General features: G+C 36.4%; 3 protein-coding genes across 4 annotated transcripts in view; 2 read left to right on the plus strand and 1 right to left on the minus strand.

The window, feature by feature from the left end:
* LOC107568401 (ubiquitin carboxyl-terminal hydrolase 7) overlaps positions 1-5236 on the plus strand; it is a 41361-nt gene extending 36125 nt beyond the window's left edge. Inside the window, exons 24-25 of the mRNA XM_016254379.1 lie at positions 4643-4733; positions 4825-5236. Of these exons, the coding sequence (XP_016109865.1) occupies positions 4643-4733; positions 4825-4931 (198 nt within the window). The 3' untranslated portion in view covers positions 4932-5236. The remainder of the gene's footprint in view (positions 1-4642; positions 4734-4824) is intronic.
* A 1992-nt stretch (positions 5237-7228) lies between these two features.
* Positions 7229-11920, minus strand: LOC107568011 (lipopolysaccharide-induced tumor necrosis factor-alpha factor homolog). Of its 2 annotated transcripts, none has more exons than XM_016253847.1 (5): positions 11834-11920; positions 9867-9937; positions 9592-9702; positions 8094-8262; positions 7229-8007 (listed from the first exon to the last, which is right to left on the minus strand). In XM_016253847.1, the coding sequence occupies exons 2-5, from the start codon at positions 9910-9912 to the stop codon at positions 7893-7895; spliced, it is 441 nt and encodes a 146-aa protein (XP_016109333.1). In that variant the 5' UTR covers positions 9913-9937; positions 11834-11920; the 3' UTR covers positions 7229-7892. The 2 variants fall into 2 exon arrangements, with proteins under 2 accessions (XP_016109333.1, XP_016109328.1); XM_016253842.1 differs by having other exon boundaries at positions 9867-9934; positions 11834-11919.
* Positions 11921-18380: 6460 nt separating this feature from the next.
* On the plus strand, positions 18381-21742 carry ptx4 (pentraxin 4, long). The gene is made up of 3 exons (XM_016254390.1): positions 18381-18518; positions 19882-20623; positions 21102-21742. Exons 1-3 carry the CDS (start codon positions 18381-18383, stop codon positions 21740-21742), a joined length of 1521 nt encoding a protein of 506 aa, XP_016109876.1.
* Positions 21743-23253: the final 1511 nt, after the last annotated feature.

Consider the following 23253-nt stretch of genomic DNA (forward strand, 5'->3'; position numbering starts at 1 on the left):
GTTTATCTTGGTCTCATCAGACCACAGGACATGGTTCCAGTAATCCATGTCCTTAGTCTGCTTGTCTTCAGCAAACTGTTTGCGGGCTTTCTTGTGCATCATCTTTAGAAAAGGCTTCCTTCTGGGATGACAGCCATGCAGACCAATTTGATGCAGTGTGCGACATATGGTCTGAGCACTGACAGGCTGACCCCACACCCCTTCAACCTCTGCAGCAATGCTGGCTGCACTCCTACGTCTGTTTTCCGAACACAACCTCTGGATATGACGCCGAGCACGTGCACTCAACTTTTTTGGTCGACCATGGCGAGGCCTGTACAGAGTGGAACCTGTCCTGTTAAACTGCTGTATGGTCTTGGCCACCGTGCTGCAGCTCAGTTTTTGTAGTAGAACAATTCTTTTTTTCAGATCCTCAAAAAGTTCTTTGCCATGAGGTGCCATGTTGAACTTCCAGTGACCAGTATGAGAGAGTGAGAGCGATAACACCAAATTTAACACACCTGCTCCCCATTCACACCTGAGACATTGTAACACTAATGAGTCACATGACACCGGGGAGAGAAAATGGCTAATTGGGCTCAATTTGGACATTTTCACTTAGGGATGTACTCACTTTTGTGGCCAGCGGTTTAGACATTAATGGCTGTGTATTGAGTTATTTTGAGGGGACAGCAAATTTACACTGTTATAAAAGCTGTACACTCACTACTTTACATTGTAGCCAAGTGTCATTTCTTCAGTGTTGTCACATGAAAAGATGTAATAAAATATTTACAAAAATATGAGGGGTGTACACACTTCTGTGAGATTGTGTATGTGTATATATATATATATATATTAGGGGTGTCACGATACACGTATTTGTATTGAACCGTTCGGTATGCATTACAAACCGAAAGAGTCGTTGGACTAATCCCTATTGCATATGGAAAATAAAAGAGCTTAAAGTGTGTGAAATATATTGTTCTCAGTGCCACTGCGCTCAACAATGAAGCCCAAATGACGTAACAGGCAAACAGTGGCATAGCGGACAGACCCATGATAACCTCCCTGTGCTGGGTTGCTTTGAAAGACGATGAACTTGTATCGACGATAGCCAGAAATATTGTCAAAAATATCAATTATTGACAATATTAAAAGGATTTGGCATTTCCAATTAATGTAGGCATGTTACATTCTTATTTTTATTAGACCTATTATTATTATTGTGAATTTACTTTTATTTTTAGATTAAAATGACAATTAATTTGCCCCGCAATATATCCGCATAACTGACATGCTGCGAGGATAACAAAAGATTAGGCTATTTACTCTTCAATTAAAATGTGTGTGTGTATATATATATATATATATATATATATACCTGCTCTATAAGATTTTTTTTTTTTTTTAAACAATGAATTACAGGCCTATAATTAAAATATTAACTCTGCAGTCATCAATAAAAATCCATGAATAAAAAGCTTTAGCCTGTTTCAAACGACAACTTAAAAAAATAAATAAATAAATAAAACCTGTTTAACACTAAATACGTTTCTAGTCTTTTTTTTTCCCTCTCTCTCTGAAAAACTTGTTGCATCTTTCCCAAAAAGACTCATGGCTGTATTAGATCAAAAGGGTGCTTCTACTAAATACTGAGCAAAGGGTCTGAATACTTAGGTCCATGTGATATTTCAGTTTTTCTTTTTTAATAAATCTGCAAAAATGTCAACAATTCTGTGTTTTTCTGTCAATATGGGGTGCTGTGTGTACATTAATGAGGAAAAAAAAATTAACTTAAATGATTTTAGCAAATGGCTGCAATATAACAAAGAGTGAAAATTATGAGGGGGTCTGAATACTTTCCATACCCTCTGTATATATATATATATATATATTAGGGGTGTCACGATACACGTATTTGTATTGAACCGTTCGGTATGCATTACAAACCGAAAGAGTCGTTGGACTAATCCCTATTGCATATGGAAAATAAAAGAGCTTAAAGTGTGTGAAATATATTGTTCTCAGTGCCACTGCGCTCAACAATGAAGCCCAAATGACGTAACAGGCAAACAGTGGCATAGCGGACAGACCCATGATAACCTCCCTGTGCTGGGTTGCTTTGAAAGACGATGAACTTGTATCGACGATAGCCAGAAATATTGTAAAAAATATCAATTATTGACAATATTAAAAGGATTTGGCATTTCCAATTAATGTAGGCATGTTACATTCTTATTTTTATTAGACCTATTATTATTATTATTGTGAATTTACCTTTATTTTTAGATTAAAATGACAATTAATTTGCCCCGCAATATATCCGCATAACTGACATGCTGCGAGGATAACAAAAGATTAGGCTATTTACTCTTCAATTAAAATGTGTGTGTATGCAGCCCCAGACCATGACACTCCCACCACCATGCTTGACTGTAGGCAAGACACACTTGTCTTTGTGCTCATCACCTGGTAGCCGCCACACACGCTTGACACTATCTGAACGAAATAAGTTTATCGTGGTCTCATCAGACCACAGGGCATGGTTCCAGTAATCCATGTTCTTAGTCTGCTTGTCTTCAGCAAACTGTTTGCGGGCTTTCTTGTGCATCATCTGTAGAAGAGGCTTCCTTCTGGGATGACAGCCATGCAGACCAATTTGATGCAGTGTGCGACATATGGTCTGAGCACTGACAGGCTGACCCCACACCCCTTCAACCTCTGCAGCAATGCTGGCTGCACTCCTACGTCTGTTTTCCGAACACAACCTCTGGATATGACGCCGAGCACGTGCACTCAACTTTTTTGGTCGACCATGGCGAGGCCTGTACAGAGTGGAACCTGTCCTGTTAAACTGCTGTATGGTCTTGGCCACCGTGCTGCAGCTCAGTTTTTGTAGTAGAACAATTCTTTTTTTCAGATCCTCAAAAAGTTCTTTGCCATGAGGTGCCATGTTGAACTTCCAGTGACCAGTATGAGAGAGTGAGAGCGATAACACCAAATTTAACACACCTGCTCCCCATTCACACCTGAGACATTGTAACACTAATGAGTCACATGACACCGGGGAGAGAAAATGGCTAATTGGGCTCAATTTGGACATTTTCACTTAGGGATGTACTCACTTTTGTGGCCAGCGGTTTAGACATTAATGGCTGTGTATTGAGTTATTTTGAGGGGACAGCAAATTTACACTGTTATAAAAGCTGTACACTCACTACTTTACATTGTAGCCAAGTGTCATTTCTTCAGTGTTGTCACATGAAAAGATGTAATAAAATATTTACAAAAATATGAGGGGTGTACACACTTCTGTGAGATTGTGTATGTGTATATATATATATATATATTAGGGGTGTCACGATACACGTATTTGTATTGAACCGTTCGGTATGCATTACAAACCGAAAGAGTCGTTGGACTAATCCCTATTGCATATGGAAAATAAAAGAGCTTAAAGTGTGTGAAATATATTGTTCTCAGTGCCACTGCGCTCAACAATGAAGCCCAAATGACGTAACAGGCAAACAGTGGCATAGCGGACAGACCCATGATAACCTCCCTGTGCTGGGTTGCTTTGAAAGACGATGAACTTGTATCGACGATAGCCAGAAATATTGTAAAAAATATCAATTATTGACAATATTAAAAGGATTTGGCATTTCCAATTAATGTAGGCATGTTACATTCTTATTTTTATTAGACCTATTATTATTATTGTGAATTTACTTTTATTTTTAGATTAAAATGACAATTAATTTGCCCCGCAATATATCCGCATAACTGACATGCTGCGAGGATAACAAAAGATTAGGCTATTTACTCTTCAATTAAAATGTGTGTGTGTATATATATATATATATATATATACCTGCTCTATAAGATTTTTTTTTTTTTTTAAACAATGAATTACAGGCCTATAATTAAAATATTAACTCTGCAGTCATCAATAAAAATCCATGAATAAAAAGCTTTAGCCTGTTTCAAACGACAACTTAAAAAAATAAATAAATAAATAAAACCTGTTTAACACTAAATACGTTTCTAGTCTTTTTTTTTCCCTCTCTCTCTTTGTACGGGCCACGTGAGAAATGTTAAGGGAATAAAAAACAGTTATCTATATACAGTTATTAGCATTTGTTGAAGTAGATTCATCTCTCGTTGTCTCTTGAGAGAATTTGTGGCATCAGATGCCGAAAGCTCCTTCATTACTCCGTCATTCCGTTTTTACTTTCACTTTCTGCATATAGTGAATTGACTCAGATTAAGACGTTCACCGGCATAACTTTTGCACAAAGTTTGCACATTGCTTGTGTGATATCCATTGGCTCGCCTTCATGGATTAAAACAGAAATCTTTCCAACATTGCGACGTAACCAATTACCCCCGTACCGAATGTACCGAACCGTGACACCACTGTGTCGTATCGCACCGAACCATGAAGTGTGTGAACCGTTGCACCCCTATATATATATATATACATTAGTAAATAGAGAAGTCAATGTGTGTACATTATTTTCAAATTCAGTCAATATTTTAGGTCAAATTAAATGAATCCATAAAATTAAAATGACCATTGCTCACTAATTAGCAGATCGTAGTCCAGATTAAGTTTAGTTCCACCCAGATCATTCATAAAATGTTTTCCATTTTCTTTTAGTTCAAGTTTGCAATAGTGATGATGGGCCGGCATCAGTATATCAATGAGGAAGACTACGAGGTGAATCTGAAAGACTTTGAGCCACAGCCAGGTATGTTACGCTCCTTTGACCTCTGTAGTCTCAATCAGTAGACATTGGGTTTACGTTTGTGCCAATTTGGCTGTATGCTGTCCTTTCTCAGGGAACATGTCGCACCCGAGGCCTTGGTTAGGGCTCGACCACTTCAACAAAGCTCCAAAGAGAGGTCGCTACACGTATCTGGAAAAAGCGATCAAGATTCACAACTGACAAGCCCCCACTCTAACCGACCATACTAAAGACTTTAACCAAACCTCTTGTGTGCACCACTTTTAACACCTGCTGTCTGGGTACACAGTCACCATGTATGAAGTCTTCAGCTAATGGAGTGACTGCTGATGCTCCTGTTTTCCTTTTGAGGCTGTTCGATTTGGCTTCTCTAACTATTGACTGCCTTTGTCTGGAAGAATGAATTGGATTTTAACAAGAAAGGGGGAACAGTATGTCCTAGACTTTTGTTTTGATTTTTATTCTTTGTTGTTTTTTTTATTTGTTTGTTTTTCTTTTTAAGTTCGTTTTTTTTTTTTTTTTTTTTTTTTTTTTTTAACGCAATTTTTTTTTTTTTTTTTTTTTTTTTTTTTTTTTTTTTTTTTTTTTTTTAATTTTTTTTTTTTTTTTTTTTTTTTTTTTTTATTGTAACGGCAAGAAAGCTGCTGCATTGTGAGGTGGAGGCGATGGAAAGGGGAGTTTTGTCATTTGCAGACGATTAAAAGGATTCCTCCATCCTTTAACAAAAAAAAAAAATCACCGCAAATGGCTGAGGCTTTTGCTAGTTGCCCTGACATGGTTGTCTCTTTTCTGGTCCCTTACTGCAACTAGTCAATTTTCATGTTTACACGATTCTTCTTTCTCACTTAGTTTGGTTAGAGAAATTCAGTTTGTCTTCTCTGGAAATCCTGTATAAAGTAAAGAGCCACATCATCCGTTTTAAAATAAATGAAAATGAAATAAATTGTCTGTACTTCATCTTGCACGTTGGCACTTAATGTCCAAGGTTTTACATTTCTCAGCACTGTTAAATGTAATCTTGGTTGGAGTTTGATTTGCATATCCCTTTGGGTTTCTGCCCCTTTCCCCTCTCCCCATAAAGATCCGTTTTAAAATAAATGAAAATGAAATAAATTGTCTGTACTTCATCTTGCACGTTGGCACTTAATGTCCAAGGTTTTACATTTCTCAGCACTGTTAAATGTAATCTTGGTTGGAGTTTGATTTGCATATCCCTTTGGGTTTCTGCCCCTTTCCCCTCTCCCCATAAATTTTTTTTTTTTTTTTTTGGTTATCCCCAGTCTTTAGCTCCTCTGTCACCGGCTATGGGATTATTCTGATGGGGAGGGAGGGGTCGCTTGCTGACCTCTCCAGATTCCGTTGTACTGTTTGTTGGCACGAGGTTGCAGACGTATAGAAGACTGGTTTGGGACTTAGACAACCAGCATTAATGAACCAATACCATTTTTTCTCTTTAAGCACAGAAGAAATGCTCCCTAGTGCATAGTTGGCTTTGTAAAAACAATTAAAATTGTATATTTAAAGAATGAACATGTAAAATTAAAAGCACCGATTTGTTGGGTACAGATCCATTCAGATGTTCATATTCATTGTGTGTAGTTTTCTTTTGGATCCTGACAGTTTCATTTGGTCTTTATTTTTTTCATTAACTAAGTGCAGCAGTTTGTCTCGTTTAAGTGCAGTACAAAGAAAACCTGCAGATCACATCTTTCTTTCTTTTTTTTTTTCCTCTCCAGTCTAATTCCTCCGTGTAGCAGCAGTGTACGACAACTCTTCCTGTATATTGCCTTTTTGCTGGAAAATGTATGTTGAATAAAATTTTCTATAAAAGCTACAGCCATGGCCCTTGAAGATTTGACTCAACATGGTGTTCAGATTGTCATGCTGTGCTAGTGTCACGTAATGTGAAGATTTCAGTGTGTATAAACGGCACATGCAGAGTTCTCATTGAGGTATTGCACAGACACATTGCAGTTTTATATCATTACATTTAAGACAGTTCCATTTAGATGAACATGTGACATATTTAACATTATAGAAGATTCAGACTTTTTACCGAAGTGATAAATTGCTAAACAACAAGTTGGCTTTAGCAGTACGGTAATTCAAAAAGTGAATTTTGGAAGTATGATTTCCGGTGTTTTTAAGAGATCTTGTGGGTTCTGAATTGTTTGTTCTCAACCTTTTTGACTCCCGTTGCACACAACAGTATTCAAAGACCCCATGACTTTTTTTTTTTTTTTCTTCCTCCAGTTGTTTGTAATATATACAAGATAATGATTTTTTTTTTTTTTTTTTTTTTTTTTTTTATGTTTCTACAGGTTGTACCCGATAAAATATATTGGAGCTTGACATAACTCTAAAAATGTCTGTCCTTTATAAATTTCTTATGGAGTTTATTAATTTACACGACATTTTAAGCTCTAGACATTACACCTTCGAATGAAGATACCTCGTATATCCTGGCTTTTCAAGACGGTGCATTTACAAAAAAAAAAAAAAAGTTCCAGATTGGTGCGTGTCGATGCCGTGGAAGAACCTTTCATTTAAACACTTATATTTTCTCATTTTAATAATCTAAAGAACCTTTTATCCATTGGAAAGTTGCCATGGATGTTAAAGTTTCTTCATGAAAACATCAATACCAAGAAACTTTATGAAACCCTGGTTCTTCAAAGAAAACTAAAAAGAAAAATCTTGCTTTTTAGTTTTAACTTATTTCAATTATTGCATTGTCTTAATTTACATAGCTTTTAAGTCATCTTGAAGCCCATTTGTAGTTTGCTGAGGCTCCGTGGTTGAGAACAACCGTTTTAAATGGTGCAGTTGATGCCCAAATTACTGCTATTTACATCATGTAATTTATGGTTCCACAAACTTCTCAGCCCTCTGAACCCTTAACCATGAGTCCTTTATAGATATACAATCAAAACAATGCGTAGACTATTCACATTCATTTGATAATGTAATAATGTAATGTATTATATAATCAACGAAGCCTAAGCCAGATGAACACCAAAAGGTTCTCAAAGATCACAAAGCTTTAGTTTATACTAGGTGACGTCTGTATTGGCCTGAAAGTGTCCTCCAGTCCTTCATATAGTGTAAGGTGCCACACAAATCCATGAGTGGTGTTAAAATTGGGGATGGGATGGGATGGGGTTAGCAGCATTGCTTCTTTTCAATGTGCAGGATCTTACTGCATTTTGGGCATGTGTGATAGACGTCTTTGAAAAACTTCATGAAGAACGGAATCAGACAGCAGCATAAAATAAACCTGGAAATGAGGAAGACAGTCAGTTTGGCTTTGATAATGTACACAAGATTTGATATTTTTAGCTGCGAATTCAAATGGGCTCATACCCGCACAGGATGAAGAGCAAGCACATCAACCAGGCGTAAACTCCCACTTTGTAGGTGACATTGGTTAAGACCTGCTGTTGGCAGCTTGTGCAAGTGGCCATTCCTGGTTTGCGACCCAGCTCATATGATTCGTAGCTGACAAATTTGTTTTTGGCTTCCGTTGATTGAACTACAGGAGAAGAATGTGTTTTCGTAAGTTTAGTCATTTTATCATATTTCATCCAATGATTTGTTATATATCTTATATTTAGTACAACTTTGGGACTAGAGACTTTGGGACTAACATTCTAGACAGGAACCCTTGATTGTCACAAAGTTGCAAGTAATGTTGTGTTGTACATTTGTTTGTTTGTTCCACCATGGAATGAATGAATAAAAAAAAAATAAAAAAAGAAGCAGCAATTGTGACGTTTTATCTCATAATACTGACTTTATTTCTCACAATTCCAAGTCGACATCTCACAAATCTGACATTTGTTTCTCAGAATTGTCAGTTGTTCCAGACAGATCCTTTCATTCACAAAATGTTGTGCCCCTTAAAAGCAATTTAAGCCAAAAAATATGAGGGGGGAAAAAAGGCAAAATTGCGAGATACGAACTCAGAATTCAGAGGAAAAAAAGTTAGAAATATGAGATGTACACTCAAAATAAAACTCAGGGGGGAAAAATCAGAATTGCGAGACATAGACGTACAAGATATGAACTCGGAACTGTGAGAAAAAAAGTTTGAATTGTGTTATAAACGTGCAATTCTAAGAATGAAAGTCAGATTTTATGTAAATATATAGATTTTATTTATTTATTTTTAATCCATGACGGAAACAAGCTTCCATAAACCCTGCACATATTAGGTTCATTTAAATGTTGTATAAAAGCAATATAATGACATTAGCAACGCTCCAATATAGTATACAGTAAAATCTAGACATTATCAAGCAAAACATGGGTAATTCTTTCCACGTGACTTTTACAGCATTTGTTTCTCAGAATTGTCAGTTGTTCCAGACAGATCCTTTCATTCACAAAATGTTGTGCCCCTTAAAAGCAATTTAAGCCAAAAAATATGAGGGGGGAAAAAAGGCAAAATTGCGAGATACGAACTCAGAATTCAGAGGAAAAAAAGTTAGAAATATGAGATGTACACTCAAAATAAAACTCAGGGGGGAAAAATCAGAATTGCGAGACATAGACGTACAAGATATGAACTCGGAACTGTGAGAAAAAAAGTTTGAATTGTGTTATAAACGTGCAATTCTAAGAATGAAAGTCAGATTTTATGTAAATATATAGATTTTATTTATTTATTTTTAATCCATGACGGAAACAAGCTTCCATAAACCCTGCACATATTAGGTTCATTTAAATGTTGTATAAAAGCAATATAATGACATTAGCAACGCTCCAATATAGTATACAGTAAAATCTAGACATTAATTCTTTCCACATGACTTTTACAACCAACAGTTTTCCAAAGATTAATGACAGGAAACAGGCTCACCAGGTCTGGCTGATTCCATCTGGATTCGAGAATCTCCCATAGTGGAGCTTGGCGGGGTGAATGGAGTGTGCACATGGTAGACCTTGACGTTGGAGCCCTTGGCACCCTCTACTGTTAATGCCAAGTGAAAAAAAATACAGGTAGAACATTAATATTTCTGAAATATATCTATTTCAGGATTTCACATTTGTTACACACACACCGGCTTGCCTGTTTTTAGTCTTATTCCATTATCATGAGTCATTCAAAATGAACAATGATACTAATTGACTTACCGGGTATGACATACGGAGGTGGGTCCCCGGTTCCGTCAGCACTCATTCTGTCTTTGGCTGGGTGTAAACTGCTGGGACCAAATAGAAGTCTTAATATTGTGACATGATGTTTTACGATCTATTTCTCACATGCTAAAATGTGCTAAAACCAACTGAAAGGATCTATGTTAAAAGCCCCAAAATGTGATTATGTATTAGTAACTTGAATTGTCTGTTACTGGCAAGAAAAAACATGAGAAAATTCTCAGTAAAGATGCTGAAATGGGCAGACGCCATGTAAGCTCTGACTTTCTCAGTGAAATAACCTGAACGCTCATTTTTCTCTTCTTCAATAATCATCAATATATGTGTAGCTGCCGGCTTCTTGTTGCTCAAACTTGTTTTGCCAAAGTCAATAAAATGCAAACATATTACAAGTCAAGTGGCATTTATTTTCATGATATGGTAAACGCCTTAGTTAACAAAAAAACAACAGTGTTGCAAGCCCAGGCACTGATTGATACAGACGTCCACCCAAAGACAGAAGAGGAATGTTGTTCTGCTGCATGTCTGACTGAGTTACTAATACTCGAATAATCAAACCCTGATGCTTCTCATGGAAAATAAGAGCCGGTTAAACTGACTATTTCTACAGCAATGTGATATAGTATGTCATATAGACCAAAAAAACTGCTCCAGCAGCTGTGTTGATGAGGGATCATTTGGACATAAAACAGCCTGAGTTTGTCATTTGCAATAATTTATCAAATCTCTGTTTAGATGTACTCTCAAATGGGATCTTGTTTTCATTTTCACAAGAACAGGAACTTCTCTAACCAAATATATCAGATTGGCACCAGAATATCAAATGTTTCCAATACATTTACACTCTTAAATATGAAGGTGCTTCACGATGCCATAGAAGAACCTTTTTGTCTAAATGGTTCAATAAAGAACCTTTAACATCTGAAGAACCTTTCTGTTTCACAAAAGCTTCTTTGTGGCGAAAGAAGGCTCTTCAGATTACAAAAAGGTAAGAAAGAGGTGGGTCTTTAAAGAACCTTTGACTGAATGGTTCTTCTATGGCATCGCTTGAAGAACCTTTTGAAGCACCTTTGTTTTTAAGAGTGTATGTCAACGCAGATATAAAGTATAGTTAAGCTAATTTTGGTCATGTTTAGGTGTGTATCAGTAGGAGGTGGCCTGGAAACGTCAAAGAGCCTAACTGCATCAGCTAAAACACACAAAGTCAAAAAGCACCATTCAGCGGTCAGGTCGCCTTTGATCAAAGCATTCACTGCGCTGTCTTTTTATTAAATGACGCATTTTAACTCCTGCTGTTCAGCCATAACAAAGCTAGCGTAACAGTCAAATCATAACAAGGCCTCAAAATCTTTCGTTTAAATTTATGAACATTTCTACTTTTTTAACTCTTCTTCTATTCTTCAGCTATTTCTTAAATATCTCTCCGTTCTGCCTTGTACTAGTCCAGAAAATATGTTTGAAACTCTGTAGCAATTATCATTTTATTGCCTCACTTATTGTATTCATCATATGTAATTCGCTTTGGCTAAAAGTGTCAGTTAAATGAATGTGTAAATTATATTTAATTTACTATCAGATAAACTGCTTTACTTTTTTCTTATTATATAAAGAGTGCAGTATTACAATACCATAATCTGTGAACAAGGACAGTTACTGCGCAGTGCATAACATGTCGATCATTGTTTTTCTTTTTAACTTGTGCTGTCTTCTGACTTGAAACAAATCAGCCATTACATGATCAAAATTACCTTAATCAACAGCCGCTCAACATTTGTCATTCTAATTAAATTCAACAAACAATTCAAAATACAATTTGAGCTCATTTGTACCTCCTAAACTTAACCCTCTTCTAAGATCATGATAAACGCCCCACCTAAATCCAGAAGTGCTCCAAAACTCCAGACAACTCTAGTTACATTTCCTTGAGCAGAGAGCTTTCTTACCTGTCTTGTTGAGGCTGTCGCTGGTGGTTAGACTAAAACCAGTTTCTATGGCGTTTACAAGCTTTTCATAGTCACTCGGCTACTCCACCCCTGCCTGCTTAAAATACATTAACATATTCTGTCACCTTTTATGAATGCTGTTGTGACAGAAACAAGAAGGCGGCTGTATGTTTTCCACATCTGTCACTGAAGATGTCTGAATAACCAGTTTTGCTGACAGCAGTAAGTGGGGGCTATATGAATGTAAACATAGGCCTACTAACTCTCGACTGAGAATGAGTGAAAAATCAGCAAAGTGAACGGTGGTAGCAGGTGTTTTGCTTTCACTTTTCGCACCTGGCATTTCAAACTTAAAGATTTTCAGTCTATATTGTGAAGTTGGCCAGAAAATGTCTAATCAGAAGTTGTGTGACTCCTTTGCTCAAACCCTCATGTTTTCTTGAGACTGAATTTTTTTCTTTGGCATTCCGGAGCCTTGATTTATCTATAAAAATAACATCTTCAAAACTTCAAAATTAACCCAGTATTTTCTTAGATGAATTTGTTCCTACTGCCTGAGATGCTAAGATAGGCTGAATGGATGGAAAGAATGAAGGAGTATAGATGGATATTATGTGATATGGTGTTAAAAGCCATTTGGCAGCTATTATTGAAACTTTCGATTTTAATTCTGTTGTATCACATAGTATATATGTGCTTTTATTTACAGTAATGATAGTGTCATTGTGACCCCCCTGTGAAAATTTGAATCTGGTGTCTCTTGAGTACATAATGTTACAATAAGATTAACATATCTGTACAGAATTTATTAGTCTAGATTATGTTTATTTATACATATACTTATACAAGTTGTATATAGTCTGTAATCACATGTTTATAAATTACTATTAACCTAGAGGTAGCATGCCATCATTACATCAGCAATTTAACTAACTTACACACAGATTTGGTAAGTGATAAACTTACAGGGGCTAATGTTAAAAAGGGCTAGTTTTTCTCAGTCTCTTTGGTGCATTTCTCAGATCAGAAATGAAATTCTCCAAACTACTTGTACAACCTCCACATCATCTGGTCATTTGTGCACATAAAAGCAGTTTCTCTTTCTTTCGAACAAGTTGCGATTGCTTTGGTACATTCATGCAACTGATTATGTACATTTAACTGTGGTTTTCCTACATTAGCAGTTGCTAATGTCACATTGCTCAAAATGTATTAGAATTGTTTTGAGAAATGCACATACTTTTTTGCAAATATTAAGGATGATTTGAGAAATGCACCAAAGCGACTGAGAAAAACTGTAAGATGATTGGGTGATGGGTATGGGGAGGGGTGGACTTCATGCGCTCTCCAGGTGTGGCAGGGAGTGGAAGAGTGCCTGCTGTTGGTATCATGAGAGTGGGCTCGGCTTCTCAGCTGCGTCTCTTTGTGTGGCACTCCTTTGACTGCGGTTTAGCTCGTCCGGCAACATTCCACCTGCTGTCACCAAACATTTTCTGTTCCACATTCCATGAAAAGGTTGCAAACTTTCTGCTGATGATGTGCAGAAAAAATAATTATAGCGAGATGTCTGGTTTCTCAGGCCTGTAACATTTTCTTATGCTGTCTTGGTCTGCCCATTTCCTCTGGATGTGCACTGGATCACCTATGGTTATCTGTACATGTCATCATAACTGAACTTTTTATATATGTGCAATATATACACTACCACATTTTTTTTTAAAGAAATTAATACTTTTATTCAGCAGGAATGCATTAAATTGATAAAAAGCAACAGTAGATATCATCATACTGTTATAATTTCAAATGAATTGTTCTTTTGAACTTTGTATTTATCAAAGAATCCTGAAAACTATCGTTTACACTAAAATATTAAGCAGCGCAACTGTTTTCAACATTTCAGCATATTAAAATTAATATAGCATATTAAAATTTGAAGGATCATGTGACACTTCAAAATGGAGTAATGGCTCCTGAACAGCCTTAAATCACCTAAGAAAATCATGTTAAAAGTCATTTTAGTCTGACATAAGTTGCTTCAAAACCCACCTATATTGCCACAAAAACAAAACAAAAAACACTGATGCAACAAAAGGTCACAAGATGGGAAGTTATTAGCATCATGCGAGTTTATTTTTGAGCATCACACGTTCCAAAACCTTTACGTAAAGCCTTAAGGTCATTGTTCACTCTCTGTATTTGAATGCGCTGTGTTCAAAGCTGATACAAAACTATAAAAACACCAGTGTGAACATACATTCTATATTAAAGGGATAGTTCACCCCAAAATGAAAATTCTGTCATTAATTACTCACTCTCATGTCATTCCAAACCTGTAAGACCTTCGCTCATCTTCGGAACATAAATTAAGATATTTTGGTGAAATATGAGAGCTCTCAGACCCTGCATAGACAGCAACGCAGCTATAATGTTCCCAGGTCCAGAAACGTAGTAAGGACATCGGTAAAACAGTCCATGTGACATCAGTGGCTCAACTTCAGTTTTGCGAAGCTACGAGAATACTTTTTGAGTGCAAAGAAAACTAAAATAACATAATTTAACAATTCTTCTCAAAGTGTGCACATGAACGTAATCTGCGTAATCAGTGTTGTTTACGCTTAGGGGAAAGCGTGCATATGCATTATGATACTCTAAAATGGTGGAAGACGTAACTCGGGGGAGAAGAATTGTTAAATAAATTATGTTATTTTTGTTTTCTTTGCGCTCAAAAAGTATTCTCGTAGCTTCGCAAAACTGAAGTTGAGCCACTGATGTCACATGGACTGTTTTACCGATGTCCTTGTTATGGACCTGGGAACATTATAGCTGCGTTGCTGTCTATGCAGGGTCTGAGAGCTCTCACATTTCATCAAAAATATCTTAATTTGTGGTCCGAAGATGAACGGTCTTACGGGTTTGGAACAACATGAGGGTGAGTAATTCATGACAGAATTTTCATTTTTTGGTGAACTATCCCTTTAACACAGCAAGTTACTGCATTGCTTGGCAACTATAAACAAGCTCTAGTCAAAATAATGAACTATATCACTTAACGGACAGATTGTTTTCTGATTATTGTTCAGAATGGACTTATTATTGAACATCTATATCTCTATTGCTGTTGATGCAGGTAAAAAAGCAATAAGCCATGTAATAAAAGAGACATCCTCCCTTGGCTGATTGCTATATTTTGCAGTTTAGCAAGATAAGACAGCATGAAATAGCCCACCAAACTGGATTTTCAAGGTGTTCAGTGCTTCATAAAGATATATTAAGAAGCTAGACTGGATGAAGTCAGAAAATACAGTAGAAACACAAAAAGTTGGCATCTGTTTGTCCTTTTTTTGTTAAAGTCACTTCCTTACAGATTCACAGGAGATGTTTTGGAAAGATTTTACAACTTTTGAGAAAGTCATCATGCATCAAGACATGGTCCTGCAGGGTGTGGTTGCAACTAAGAAAAAATTCTAGCAGAAAGACAAGAAGAAGAAGAGATTAGAGTGTGCAGTTCCCATAAAGCATGGAATGACAGCCAGGGCAAGAGCGTTTACAAATTACATTCCAACAAGAAAGGTCCACCAAGGAGACCTGCACTCCAAGAAAAGTCTGTAAAAATAGCGCCCAATGAATTGTTAATATGAAGTTTTCTATTGATTTTTCACAAGTGTTTTCCCCGTATTTGAATTACGTTGCATTGCATGGTGTTGTGTTTTAAGGTTAAAGGAAATATCTGTATACTTGGAAAATTACCAGTACTTTTTCCAATTTTCTGTAGGTTTTTTTTCTTATAGTGTGGTGAGGAAGACACTGATAACTGTAAAGCATTTTGGTAGATCTTTTGTGGTCTGTGTGTTGTCATCAGTTGGACTTTATTTAAAATGAATGCAGAGATGAATGCAGGGAATATAAACATCTTAAAATGAATTTGATTTGAACGATTAAGAATGAAAAGTTAATTGTACCAAACAGAATTCCTTTAGTTTTGCATTTATTTTGCAGAATCAGTTATTAAACTCTATTCTCTCAAGTATTCACAGTGCAACAGTCTGCTTTTTTTTAGTTACAAATTACATTCCAACAAGAAAGGTCCACCAAGGAGACCTGCACTCCAAGAAAAGTCTGTAAAAATAGCGCCCAATGAATTGTTAATATGAAGTTTTCTATTGATTTTTCACAAGTGTTTTCCCCGTATTTGAATTACGTTGCATTGCATGGTGTTGTGTTTTAAGGTTAAAGGAAATATCTGTATACTTGGAAAATTACCAGTACTTTTTCCAATTTTCTGTAGGTTTTTTTTCTTATAGTGTGGTGAGGAAGACACTGATAACTGTAAAGCATTTTGGTAGATCTTTTGTGGTCTGTGTGTTGTCATCAGTTGGACTTTATTTAAAATGAATGCAGAGATGAATGCAGGGAATATAAACATCTTAAAATGAATTTGATTGAACGATTAAGAATGAAAAGTTAATTGTACCAAACAGAATTCCTTTAGTTTTGCATTTATTTTGCAGAATCAGTTATTAAACTCTATTCTCTCAAGTATTCACAGTGCAACAGTCTGCAAAGTCATCATGCATCAAGACATGGTCCTGCAGGGTGTGGTTGCAACTAAGAAAAAATTCTAGCAGAAAGACAAGAAGAAGAAGAGATTAGAGTGTGCAGTTCCCATAAAGCATGGAATGACAGCCAGGGCAAGAGCGTTTACAAATTACATTCCAACAAGAAAGGTCCACCAAGGAGACCTGCACTCCAAGAAAAGTCTGTAAAAATAGCGCCCAATGAATTGTTAATATGAAGTTTTCTATTGATTTTTCACAAGTGTTTTCCCCGTATTTGAATTACGTTGCATTGCATGGTGTTGTGTTTTAAGGTTAAAGGAAATATCTGTATACTTGGAAAATTACCAGTACTTTTTCCAATTTTCTGTAGGTTTTTTTTCTTATAGTGTGGTGAGGAAGACACTGATAACTGTAAAGCATTTTGGTAGATCTTTTGTGGTCTGTGTGTTGTCATCAGTTGGACTTTATTTAAAATGAATGCAGAGATGAATGCAGGGAATATAAACATCTTAAAATGAATTTGATTTGAACGATTAAGAATGAAAAGTTAATTGTACCAAACAGAATTCCTTTAGTTTTGCTGCAGAATTGCAGAATCAGTTATTAAACTCTATTCTCTCAAGTATTCACAGTGCAACAGTCTGCTTTTTTTTAGATAGATAGATAGATAGATAGATAGATAGATAGATAGATAGATAGATAGATAGATAGATAGATAGATAGATAGATAGATAGATAGATAGATAGATAGATAGTATTTTACAATGCAAACCAAAACTGCTTGTGAACAAAACCAGACAGAAATATTAAACTAACTTGATCATATCAATTTATCACATTATTTTTACATGGGGGCAGATGCATGTATTGTTCTCATATCAACATAGCCTCAGTTCTAATGTTCTTTGAAACCCCTATCTTTCCTGTTCCTGTCTTTTAACAAAAACACAACAACAATACAACCACTTTCAAATACCATCAACAAAGAGAGGGCATGTTCACTTTAAACCACACTTTAAAGAGATAACATTTCTTGCCAATTTGTGTTACAGTCAGTGAGCTTTCTGTTTCAAGGTAAGATATTCTGGATTTGTAAGTTACATGAGTATCAGGCTTTTTGCATGTTTCATCCTGAATAAATATTTCTTTAGCCTTTATTCAATGATTTATTTGATTGAGCTCATTTATTGACTTAATTTATTATTTTATTAATGTATTGATTTAAATGTATCTGCACCGAAATGAATTAAATGAACATATTTGAGATAATCAGCTTCAAATTTAGTGGCAAAGAAATCACTGCTCACAGCTCTTTGTATATGTAATTCTGTCAGGTTGTTGTTGGGCGTTGGTCGCACAGAAAATGCATCATCAAATTCTGAAACATGATCCATGACTGCATATCTGAGTGCAATTTGTCAATTGCTAAGCAACTTTACCACCTCTTGACTGTAGGGGGGGCTGAACCTATATATTTGGCTCAAACTTTAGGTTTAATTCATATGTGCTTGCTTACATCATTTACATTTGTCAGCTACATAAAAGTGAATCATATTGAAATGTGTATGTTCATATGTTGTATTGTTATAGATAATGATGTTTGTGCTGTTTTCTCTAACTTTACTTATTATGCAGACAGATTTCTTGTCCACAGAATAAAATGCAATGATTGAAAATTGAGATATGACAAGTTGACAGTTCAAACCATTTAAAAAAATATACATTTTACAAATATTTAAGATTGCCTGTCCATCCATGTTTTTGCAAAAGTGTGTGTTTGCTTGAAGATTTCAGTTTGGGGTCTGTGAAATCCATTTAGTCATGTTTTAGTTTCCCTGTTGGCCACTGTACCAAAGAAAAAGGAAATCGCAATCTTATTCAGAGCATCCAAGCATAGGAGGGCGTACACCTACACAAACTGTTTTAGGCTTGAATTAAAAAAAACTATAAGATCAAGTTATTCAAACGCCTGTAAAGGACATAACGCAACCATGAACAGAAGGGCCAGCAGAAGGGTTTTTTTCCTGGTCGTAATCTTCCTGCTAATGCCTGTGACCTGGACACGGAGAGGAGCAGCAGCTGAGACATGTAAACCCTTACACCAAAGACTGAGGAGGCTGGATCAGCAGGTTTGTTATGTTTAAACAAACTGTCTTCAAATATCACATTGCATAGGGTGACCATACGTGCCATTTTCCCAGAACGTTATTAATGTATTGATTTAAATGTATCTGCACCGAAATGAATTAAATGAACATATTTGAGATAATCAGCTTCAAATTTAGTGGCAAAGAAATCACTGCTCACAGCTCTTTGTATATGTAATTCTGTCAGGTTGTTGTTGGGCGTTGGTCGCACAGAAAATGCATCATCAAATTCTGAAACATGATCCATGACTGCATATCTGAGTGCAATTTGTCAATTGCTAAGCAACTTTACCACCTCTTGACTGTAGGGGGGGCTGAACCTATATATTTGGCTCAAACTTTAGGTTTAATTCATATGTGCTTGCTTACATCATTTACATTTGTCAGCTACATAAAAGTGAATCATATTGAAATGTGTATGTTCATATGTTGTATTGTTATAGATAATGATGTTTGTGCTGTTTTCTCTAACTTTACTTATTATGCAGACAGATTTCTTGTCCACAGAATAAAATGCAATGATTGAAAATTGAGATATGACAAGTTGACAGTTCAAACCATTTAAAAAAATATACATTTTACAAATATTTAAGATTGCCTGTCCATCCATGTTTTTGCAAAAGTGTGTGTTTGCTTGAAGATTTCAGTTTGGGGTCTGTGAAATCCATTTAGTCATGTTTTAGTTTCCCTGTTGGCCACTGTACCAAAGAAAAAGGAAATCGCAATCTTATTCAGAGCATCCAAGCATAGGAGGGCGTACACCTACACAAACTGTTTTAGGCTTGAATTAAAAAAAACTATAAGATCAAGTTATTCAAACGCCTGTAAAGGACATAACGCAACCATGAACAGAAGGGCCAGCAGAAGGGTTTTTTTCCTGGTCGTAATCTTCCTGCTAATGCCTGTGACCTGGACACGGAGAGGAGCAGCAGCTGAGACATGTAAACCCTTACACCAAAGACTGAGGAGGCTGGATCAGCAGGTTTGTTATGTTTAAACAAACTGTCTTCAAATATCACATTGCATAGGGTGACCATACGTGCCATTTTCCCAGAACGCGTCCTGGCCAGGATTTTTATATTGCCTAAAATATCTAGGTTTTGGCTTTGTTTGCGTGTGCAGACCGATTGGTGTATGACATCAAAATACAATACAGATGGTTCCTTATGCTTTCAAAATGCTCTCGAGGTATTTTGATGTCATCTGTCTGCACACGCAAACAAAGCCAAAACCTAGATATTTTAGGCAATATAGAAATCCTGGCTAGGACACGTCCTGGGAAAATGGCACGTATGGTCACCCTAACATTGCATGGATCTGTAACATATGATTCCTCCAATCCTAGTTCAAGAGATTTCAACAGATGACCTTCACTCATCTTCAGAGTATTGCTGAAAAGTACAACATTTCACATAACATAGACTCGCGATTCCAAGTTTTGAGTCGGCAGTTTGAGAGGATCTCCAGAGAGCTCCGCGCATTTAAGGAAACGACAGAGCACAGCCTGAATTCCCTCAAATCCTGGACTAAGAGTCTACAGAAAAAGACCAAGAAGCTTGACTCAAGTCTGGCAAACATGACAAGAGCTCTGAGGGAGAACAACCATCTCAACCTTAGACAAATCCAGAAGCAGAGAACGGTGTTGTCTGACCTGTCCCACAAGATCCAGAAACAGCGAAGTCACATCAGCTCTTTGGAGTCCTTAAGGAATCAGGTGCAACATGGGATGCAGGACCTTCAGGCTTCTCTCAAAAGGCATCAGGCCCAGATAACGAAGATGGAGAGTCAGATGCAAGGGTTGCTCAAGATCATTTCAGCTTCCAAGGAAGGAGGTTTAGATCCCCTCAATTCTATCAGGAAGCAACAAGGTGTGGTCCTGAGGCATGTGCAGCCTAAACCGAAGTCTGAAGAAAACAGAATCAGAGATAGATTGCCTTCTGGGCCCACCGAACAACCACAGACATACAAAATGTTGTATGTATGGCAGAGCACCATACAACCAACAGTTCAGGCTGAAGAGGAACTTTTTCAGCTTCCACTTCGACACAAAATCCCACATATTCAAACCCCAAAGGAAGAAGCAAGAAGTAAGTATTTAGAAAACTCTAGTGGTTTTGTGTCTGAAAATGAAATCAAAACGCATCCACAGTTTAGACTGAAAACCTTAATCTAACTGTTTAACAAATGTAATTTTCGTTCATTCAAAAACTATTTACTCTCCAAGAATCCAAACAGACAAGAATGCAAGCATATAAACCTTAAACAGGTTATGCCATATTCAATTTAAAGTAGATGAAAACGGGGTTGTGAGGGATAATTAATAAATAAATGTCATTGATAATATAATTTAGACAACTTCCAAAACTATTTTGGAAGTTTTTGTCTACTAAAAGTATTTTTAGAAAGACTTTTTGTCAATTGAACAATTTGTATGTTGTTTAACATCAATGCAATCCATTGAACACACTGTACTTCTATCCCTCACAGCCTTGTTTTCATTCAAATATGGCGCTACCCTAAAGTAAAATGTAAAATGTCTAATAATTTTGCCTTTCATTCTCAAAGTTTGCAATGTGGGTTCGATGCTTCTGTTCCCATCTGCTTCCACTGAAAATCATGTCACCTTCCAGAGAAGTTTCCAAACTGGGATACATGAACTCTCTATCTGCACTTGGCTAAAAGTAGATGCCAAGTATCTTGGAACAATTCTTTCTTACGCCACAGAGAACAATGACAATATGCTTGTTCTCTATGGCCGGAACTCTGGCATACTGGGCGTTATGAATTTTGTGATTGGAGATCCAGCATATCGTGAATTATCTTTACAAAATATCCTGGATGGCCACTGGCATCATTTATGCATCATCTGGTCCTCCATTGAAGGCAGGTTTTGGTACTATTTGGACAGTCATCTCATATCTCCTGGATCCAAGTTCCAGAAAGGCTATGAGATCCCTCCTGGGGGCTCTATGATCCTGGGACAGGAGCAGGATTCGATTGGAGGAGACTTTGATGAAACTGAAGCATTTGTGGGCAGACTGGCAGGCTTTGCATTGTGGACTAGGAGCCTGAGCCCTGGGGAAGTGTCTGGACTAGCCTCTGGCAAAGGGGTGCCACGAGGAGCAGTGCTCAGCCTGGATGATGTAGACCAGATGTTTGGCTCCGTTCAGCATATTACCTGTGAGTGTCTGGAGCACTGCATGTAAAGGCACAACAGAATGAGGCAGAAAACCACTTATGTATTACACATTATTCTTGTATTTCCATTTATTTTGATATAACAACAGTTCATATATTCAGTGATCATATTTTACATAGTTGGTCTTATTAAACTTTTTACTTTTAATTTTAAGAACATTGCTTTAAATAAATATACATCTTATTTTTGTTGGTCTGTGCAGTCAGCACACAGTGTGAAGGCCACTATTTCTTGTTTTGCAAAAGTATCAAATAATGACTCAAAGAACCTTCATTTGTCATGTCAGTTTGTGTTTTTTTTTTCAGACTCCAAAAGGAATGCTTTAACCCTGTTGAAAAAAACAGCATATGCTGGTTAGGTACACTGTAAAAAAATTCTGTAAAATTTACCGTAAAAAATACGGTAGCAACGTTTTAGGTTTTACGGTTTTAACTTAAATTTACAGTTAAATACCGTAATTTCATTAACTGAAATAATGTTAATACACCAACCTATTGAAGAGAAAGTCACATGATGAACCAAAGCCCATCACAAGCAGCTTTTAGATAATAACATATATAGAAGGTGCACAGTGTCATTCACACAAACACCAAACACCATCATGGTAATGCACATCAAACTGAAATAATGCAATAAACATTCATTTAACAACATTAGACGTAACATACAACCCTAATGTACAAAACTGATAAGAAAAACTAAGAAACATAGTTATTTCAACAATAAAAAAACATCAAATTAAAAAATGTAATGCAGGGAATTCTGGGAATGTCAATTTACGGTTATTCACTGTAAATTATACGGTCTTTTTCACTTCCAAAAACGGTATACTACTGTAAAATGACATGTAATGTCCAATACAGGTTTTCACTGTATATAGTAGGGGAATTTACCATTAACCATTTAACAGGTTTTTACTGTAGCACTTTTACAGTCTTTTACCGTTAAATTGACGGTCATTTTTTACAGTGTATGTTTTGAAGCATGCCAGCTGGTTTAAGCTGGTCCTTAGTTGGTCATGAGCTGGTTTAAGTGGTTCATGTGCACTGGTCCTAAGCTAGTCCTAAGCAACTAGCTCCTGCTCAGAACCAGCTTCAACCAGCTCATGACCAGCTTAAACCAGCTCAAACCAGCTGTCATGCTTCAAAACATACCTAACCAGCATATGCTGTTTTTCTTTCAACAGATCTAGACATATAGATCTCTGTAAGGCTGTATACACACACATACATAATCAAAACACAAAATGTATTTATACTGCCATGCACACTGTGAGTTCCCAAAATCATAAGAAATCAGTAACATGGCACTGTTCAATAAGAAATTATAATAAAAAAAATTTGGATTCATTACAAAGCAACTGAATATATCACAAGTCTGGTTTTTGTTAAACTCTCAGTAACATACGAAGAAATGCAATGTCTTTGTTTTCTTTTTTATGAACATCACTATTATTGCTCACTGTATAATTATTGTAAAGTTAAAGTATTATTGTAAAGTAGGCAATTATTGTAACGT

Source organism: Sinocyclocheilus grahami, unplaced genomic scaffold (assembly GCF_001515645.1).
Source record: "Sinocyclocheilus grahami isolate Dianchi unplaced genomic scaffold, SAMN03320097.WGS_v1.1 scaffold27.1, whole genome shotgun sequence".
NCBI classification, from domain to species: Eukaryota; Metazoa; Chordata; class Actinopteri; order Cypriniformes; family Cyprinidae; genus Sinocyclocheilus; species Sinocyclocheilus grahami.